Below are 7,327 nucleotides of genomic sequence, written 5' to 3' on the forward strand. Positions count from 1 at the left end.
TAAGACTGAGCTTGGTGAATATAACAAGTCTTATAACCCTTCCCCAGAAGTCAGGACTTTGACCATTAAAATGTGCAAGGACTTCTGCTTTTGTTTCTGAAAACTAGTTGAAATTTCATAGATTTGTAGGGCTGGATGGGATCTCAGGGACATGTCAAGTCCTCTTGGCTAAGGCAAGGCCAACAAAACCTGGACCAGCCCTGACAAGTGTTTGTCCAACAGGGATTCTACATTCTTTCTTGGAAGCCTACAGGCAGTCCCCGACTTATGTGGATCCGACTTACGTCGGATCCCTAGATACGAACGGGGTGAGGCAACTCCCGCACATGCGCAGCAGCATTCCCGGGGCTCGCTCACCTGGGTCCTAGGATCCTCCTCCTCCTCGGGCCGGCTCCGACTGGGGTCCCGCAGAGCTGCCGGGCAGAGGAAAAGTGCCTCCCCACGCCCGCTGCCGCCTCCCCTGAGCAACAGGCTGCCGAACAGCAGACAAAAGCAGCCTCTCTGCCCCTCCTCCCCTCTATACATGCCGGGCTCCCGGAGCGCAGCAGCATCCCCGGGGCTCGCTCACCTGGGTCCTAGAATCCACCTCCTCCTCCTCTTTGGGCTGGCTCCTTCGGCCCGCCGGCTCCAGCTGGCCTCTGCCTGCAACAGCAGCTGGCCAGGGACAGGGATCCCGCAGAGCTGCCGGGCAGAGGAAAAGTGCCTCCTCACGCCCGCTGCCCCCCCCCCCCCCCGCAGCCTCGCAGCCTGCACGCCCCCCCCCCCCCGCCAGCAACAGGCTGCCCCCCCTCCTTCCTCCAGCAACAGGCTGTCCCCTCCCCCGAGCAACAGGCTGCTGAACAGCAGACAAAAGCAGCCTCTCCGCCCCTCCTCCCCCTATACATGCTGGGCTCCCTGGGCAAACAAAGACTCCACCAAAACAAACAAAGTGCTGGCCTCATTGTGTTAGCAAAAAAAGGACCCTCCTCCTAGAACCCTGGGTGGTGTGTGGAAATAAAGCTATTAGCTCAAAGCATGGTGCAGAGCTGTTTGGTATTTGATGAGTTACTCCTTTAGTCCTGAGTTTGTCACAGGGACAGAAATAGATGTGAAATCTTCTGAACAGGGGAACAGACAGCAAAACAAACATTAGAGGGGAGTTAACCTTTCCCTATGCTATCCAAAACTAAAAAAAATGTTTGGCTAGAGTTTCCCCTACAATATGTACCAGTTCCGACTTACATACAAATTCAACTTAAGAACAAACCTACAGTCCCTATCTTGTACGTAACCCGGGGACTGCCTGTATTCCAGAGCTTAACTACTCATATGGTTAAGTTTTTCCTAAGGTCAGTCTAACTTAAATGTCCCTTACTGCAGATTAAGCCAATTGCTTCTATCTTCCCTTCAGTGAATATGGAACAATTGATGCTTCTAGAACAGCCCTTAGTGCTGTACCCATGAAAGCTCATACCACCATCTACATGTTTTGTTAGTCTATAAAGTGCTACCAGACCACTTTTTGGTTTTTTTTTTCCTGTAACAGACTAACTTGGCTACCCCGTGAAGCTCCTGAAAAATTATCAGATTTCCTCAGTCGTCTTTCCTCAAGACTAAGCATGCCCACATTTAGACACTTTCCTCACAGGTCAGGATTCTAACGTTTTTTTTTTTTTGTTGCTCACTTCAGGGCTTGCTTCAGTTTGTCCACTGTCATTCCCCATTTTGCAGTGGTGCATTTGATTTTTCCTTAAATACAGTATTTGATACTTCTATTGAATACCACTTTTTAATTTTTTTGGACCAGTTCTCCAATTTATCAAGCTTGTTTTGAATGTTTAATCTTGTGGTAAAGTGCTTGCAACTCTTTCCAGCTTGTTATCTGCCAGAGTTATAAGCATGCTCTCTGCTACATTACCCCAGTCGTTACTGAAAATATTGAGTAGTACCATGTCCAGGATTAACCACTGAGGTACCCCACTAAATGTAACCTCACAATTTTGACATCACAGTATTGATAACTGCTCTGAGTGTTTTTTCAACCAACTGTGAACCCACTATACAGTAATCTAATCTAAACCACATTTCCTTAGTTTCTTTGTGGGAAAGTCATGTGGGACCTAATCAAAAGCTGTACTGAGATCCAGATATAGCATCTGACTCACCTCCTCTCCCCACCCCAAGCCCTGCCCCAATCAACTGATCCATTAACTATGTCCAAGATGTAAATTAGGAACAGCAAGCATGAATTTGTCAAACAAACCCTGCCAAACCAACAACCCTATTATTCTTACAAATGGACTGGGAAAGATACTAGAAGTAATTATTGTCAAGGTATCGAAGTTCAGCTGACTGGTCTACAATTTAGTCTCTGGGTTCTCATTAAAATAAATGTTAATTGAATCCTAATCTCCTCTTTCCCTAGGTTTTTGACTTCTCACTCACTGATAAAGAAATGAAGGACATTGAAGCCTTGAATAAAAACATCCGCTATGTGGAGTTGCTAATGTAAGTCCAAGCTGTATCCCAGGCAGGTAGCAAGTGAATGGAAGCTCCTGAACAGTGTTCAGTTCTTGATGTTGTAAATCCTGCCATGCGAACACTTCCATGCCCAATCCCCTCTGTGTTGTTTTAAGAGCTTATTTCATGGGGACAAGAGCAACTGAACGTCAAACATCAAAGCATGGAGAGATGTTTGGGCCTAGTGTTTCAGCCCATAAGATGAAATTGGTTTCTAAGCAAAACTTGCAGTATTTGCATATGGTTCCGAGGCTTGACAGGGCAAGGCCAACAGGCCTGTATGTGGTGTTCGACTCAAGTTCCATCTCTGTTTTAACCTTCTCTCCTCTTCTTTTCTCAAGTGGTGGTGACTGTTCCAGGCCACCAAGGAGCTCACACAGTAAAAGGAATCACTAGCATACATGAACTTCTCCTTCCCCTTCTGCTTCCCCTTAATTAGGCCATTCAAAGGCTCCCTGTGACTAAAACATGAATGTTGTTCAATTGCTAAGCGGGGTATCCACACCCATGCTGAGCCACTGCAATTTAATTAAAGGGAACAGTCAGAGGGTCTTGTAGGCCGAACACTCATGGGGGGAGGGCCCAGCTGGAGTAGACCTATCCAAGGTGGCTCAAACAACTTGAGCGAAAGAGATGCATCTCTTTCAGATCTACTTTTTCTGATTTTCCTCTAAGTTAAGCCAGTATTTGGACTCTAGCTATGGAGCAGTCTTGCCATATAGCATCCAGGGCCAGCCTTGGGCCGATTCACCCAATTCCCCTGAATGGGGCCCCGCACCCTGAACCCAGAAGTGGGCCAGGCACTATGGGCAGTGAGTTAATATTTAGAGCCAGGGCCCTGCTGCAGTGATATGTGGAGCTGGGTCTCTTCCCCCCGGCTCTGCCTGGAGTGGGTCCCGGACCCCCCCTGTGCGTCCTCCCACCCTGCCCCCAGAGCATGTTCCCTCTTCCCTCCCCCTCTGTCCCCCGGGCACTGGACCATCCCTGCCGTGCACAGCTCTTAATGCGGTTCCCCCTCACCAGTGTTCACTGCTGCTGCCATGTGCGGCACATGCAGGTGAGTGGGGAGGATGCCCGGCTGTGACATGATGTCACAGCCCGGGACTTTAAAACTCCTCGGAGGCACATTGCATCGCATGGCCTGGCTCCGGGTTCGGAGTCTGGGGCCCGAGCACAGACTCCGGCCCCGCAAAGTAGAAGGCAGAACATAGGAGAGGGGGAAAACTAGGGAGGAAGGGGCTTATGCGGAGGGGGAGGGGGAAGAAAGGGGAAGGCACCAAGAGAGAGGCTGGAGAAAAGACAAATGCCAGGGGCCAAGTGCAGACAATGAGGAAAAGGGCAGGAGGGGAGGTGTCAGTGGGAGGGGGGGACAGGGTGATGCTGGGAGAGAAGAGGAGAGGGGAAGGGCATTGGGGGGAGCTACAGAGGGGAGGGAGAGGTGCTGGGAGGAGGCTTGAAAGAAGGGGTGGGCATGAGAAAGGTGGGGATGGAGCAAGTCATGTGTGAGGGCACAGAGGGGCACGGGGCAGAGAGTGGTGAGGGGGTGGGCATCAGGGAAAAAGGGGGCAGGGGCAGTAAGGAAAGGGGAAGGTACCAGGAGGGTGCAGGGCTAAGGGAAGGTGCAGGTGCCAGGGGATTTTGGGGTGAAGCAGAAGGGCAGACATCTGCAGGGGAGGGACCAGCACCAGAGGAGAGAGGCAGGGCAGATATGTAGAGGGAGGTGTTGGAAGACGGGATGAGGAGGGGTAGCTCACATGATTAGAGTGGGGCTACCGGAGGAGTGGGCACAGGGAGAAGAGAAGGGCTGGTGGAGGGGGGTAGGTCGTAGGAGGGCTGAGGGCAGAAGTCAGGACAGCAGAGGAGGGTGAGGAGTTGGGGGGCAGCAGGCACCAGGGGAGCTGATGGAGCAAGGGGAGAAGACATGGCAGCAGAGAGAAAAGGTAAAGGTTTATAAAATATTTATTAATAACTTGGGTGCCACAGTGTCACATCCAAACAAGCCACATGAACTCAGTGCAGGTGCACAACACAAAATCCATTTTGCTCATGGGAGGAAACTCTTAGGCTATGTCTACACTAGCGGCTTCTTGTGCAAGAACATCTTGCGCAAGGGTTCTTGTGCAAAAAGTCTTGCGCAAGAATATGTCCACACTGCCATGTGTGAGCTGTGCTTTTGCGCAAGAGCATCCATGGCAGTGTGGATGCTCTCTTGAGCAAGAAAGCGCTGGTGGCCATTTTAGCTATAGGGGTTTCTTGTGCAAGAAATCCCTGCCGAGCATCCACACTGCCCTCTTGCACAAGAAAGCTTACACCTGTTAGAAAAGAACGTAGCTCTTGGGCAAGACACCCTCTCTTACCACACAATACTGTAAATTTACTTGCACAAGAGCAGGCGGGCAGTGTGGCTGCTCTGTGGGTTCTTGCGCAAGAACGGCTGTACTTGCGTAAGAAGCCGTAACCGTAAGAAGACATAGCCTTAGAGGAAACACTTCCCCCAGTCTCTCTGCCCCCGAGTTAATGTCACACACGTTGGGTTAATGCAATTGCAGGATAGTTGCATGAGGGGGGTTTGGTAGGGGCCAAACTAATCCCTTTTGGTAGGAGGATGGTGGGAAAAGTCCTTCAAAAGGGGTGACATGACACCTTTTACTTCTGGTCATGTGTCCATCTTGCCCCGAGCGTGTTACCTCCAGAAGCCTAGTTAATGGGGATCAGGGAGTGTGGCTAATGGAGGACCACCAAAAATTATACAAATCTGCCAACCCTGGAGGAGGAGTGCGTTGGCTGGAGGTGTGAGTTTAGTGCAGGGTTTTCCTGTGCCGCGGGAGGGGGTGGGTGTGTTGGCAGGGGATTTTTTTGTGCTGTTTTTTGTTTTGTTTTGTTTTTTTGTTCAACCAAAATTGCTGTGGGGCCCTGTTGAAATTGTTCGATTTGGGCCCCGCACTTCCTAACGCCAGCCCTGATAGCATCCATCAAACAGTGGAATTTTTTTTTCTGCTGAAGTAGGAAAGCCAGCAGCTTTACCCCTGCTTTCTAAAACTTGCGTAGCATGTTTTGAGTTGAGAGAGTTTAACCATAGTCCTGAAGTTTCTAGCAACAAGACCAGGAAAGCTTGCCTTAATCTGCTCTTCACTAATGTGCCTCCTCTGTGACTGGGAGAGGATCAGTGTTCCCTCTAATCTTCCCCACTCCTGAGCAGAATGAATTTTGTTGTGCGATGCATCACCTTCACATTGGTGCACATAACAAAAGCTGTGTGGTGGCGCTGGGACAAAAGTGCTGAGTGTGGAAGGGGGCCTAGGGTTGGGGTGCAGAAGTATGAGGGCTTTGGCTGGGGGTGTAGGCTTTGGGGATGGGGCCAGGGATGAGGGCCTTAGCCCTTGCACCCTAACCCTTTGTTCCAGTCTTATGTCTGGGGGGTGGGGCAGAGGGTAGGGTTGTCAGGGAGTGGGGGCTCAAGCCCAGGCCACAGTTGAGTTCAGCCTGAATGAGAAGTGCCTGGTTGAGACTGTCCTTCCCCCAGTCATCAGGCTGAAGGCTAAGTTGGGGGTGGGGCAGCCCTCCTCAGGTGACAGGTGTCTTAACTACCTACATGGTGATAACTAGGTAACCATATGGCTACACAGCCTACAGGGAACTTAGGAGGAGATCCTCTCTTTTTCCAGGCCTGGTAAAGCTCTGGTTTCTTGAGGTTAACCACAAGGCTGTCAATGCCCATGCTGACTTGTGTGGTATGAATACTAGTCCACGTGGAACTTAACTAATACACACATCCTACCCCATAACTGTTCACATAGGTCAATGGACAGCTTTTGACTAGCTGACTCCGTTAGGCTGAAGTAGTAAGTGAAATCCTTCACCTATTTGGGTTACTCTTACTAACACTTCATTACAGTAGCAGAGACCTCAACCAGTTCTGCAGCCTGTTGTGCTAGGCACTGTATAAATATGACTAGTGCCCAGGGTTGCTGTGCATAACTTCTGTAGTAAACGCCCTTTATCTGAATTCTTTTTACAGGTGGCGTGACCATCCAGAATATCCCTTCAGTGAAGAATACTGAAAAGAAGCATCACAAAGCACATTCAATGCAGCATTGCAAGGCTCTGTCCAAAACCACCTACCTTTTTAAAGGTGGTGCTTTCATGGGAAGGGAGACTTTTCCAGAACATCTCAATTAAAGCATGCATGAAATCACATTTCACTTTTCTCTTCAAACATTCCTTGTTGGGGATAATTCTGTTTAAGTTACTGCTAGGCCCAAACCATGAGAGCTGAACACCTTATTTTTTTATTTGGGGCTGGAGGAGGGAAGAAAATAATTGTAGGATCCAATATATATCCTATTCGGTTTTAATGTGCTCTTTCTTTACAATAAAGATCAAAACATTCCTGAATGGTAGTGTTTCGATCAAGTCTCAAACAGTGGGGTGCAGGCCCATTGCTTCCTCAAATTGAATGCTGCTTGTCAGCTTACCATCCTCTTTGATCATCCAATGAAGCTGTAACATTGAATTTGTGACATCAGAAGAGTAGGCTGGCAGCACAAATACAGCATTACCAAGATCCAATGGAAAGGCTGGCTGGAAGTAGGTAATTACTTGGGCATTTTAAAAAAAAATTGTCTACCAGAGGCTTCACTTCTGCGTATAGTTTCTCTCTGCTTGAGTTGCAATGTGGGGGGGGGAAACCCATCTCTTTAAAAGAGCTAAAAATTAGTCTCTCTTCTTTACATCAAACTGAGAATGTACTGCTTTAGCCTTCTTGCAAATTCCAAAAATGATGATCCACCCAAGAAACTATTCTTTTCAAAGCTCCAAAAACTCTTTT

The 7,327-nt window shown here is 49.0% G+C and overlaps 1 protein-coding gene across 1 annotated transcript in view; it reads left to right on the forward strand.

The window, feature by feature from the left end:
* The window catches only part of AKR1D1 (aldo-keto reductase family 1 member D1), a 46,344-nt gene extending 39,450 nt beyond the window's left edge, over window positions 1-6,894 (forward strand). Inside the window, exons 8-9 of the mRNA XM_075939569.2 lie at window positions 2,405-2,487; window positions 6,518-6,894. Coding sequence (XP_075795684.1) covers window positions 2,405-2,487; window positions 6,518-6,560 — 126 coding nt within the window. The 3' untranslated portion in view covers window positions 6,561-6,894. The remainder of the gene's footprint in view (window positions 1-2,404; window positions 2,488-6,517) is intronic.
* Window positions 6,895-7,327: the final 433 nt, after the last annotated feature.

This window comes from Pelodiscus sinensis, chromosome 1, assembly GCF_052426305.1.
Source record: "Pelodiscus sinensis isolate ZL-2025 chromosome 1, ASM5242630v1, whole genome shotgun sequence".
NCBI classification, from domain to species: domain Eukaryota; kingdom Metazoa; phylum Chordata; order Testudines; family Trionychidae; genus Pelodiscus; species Pelodiscus sinensis.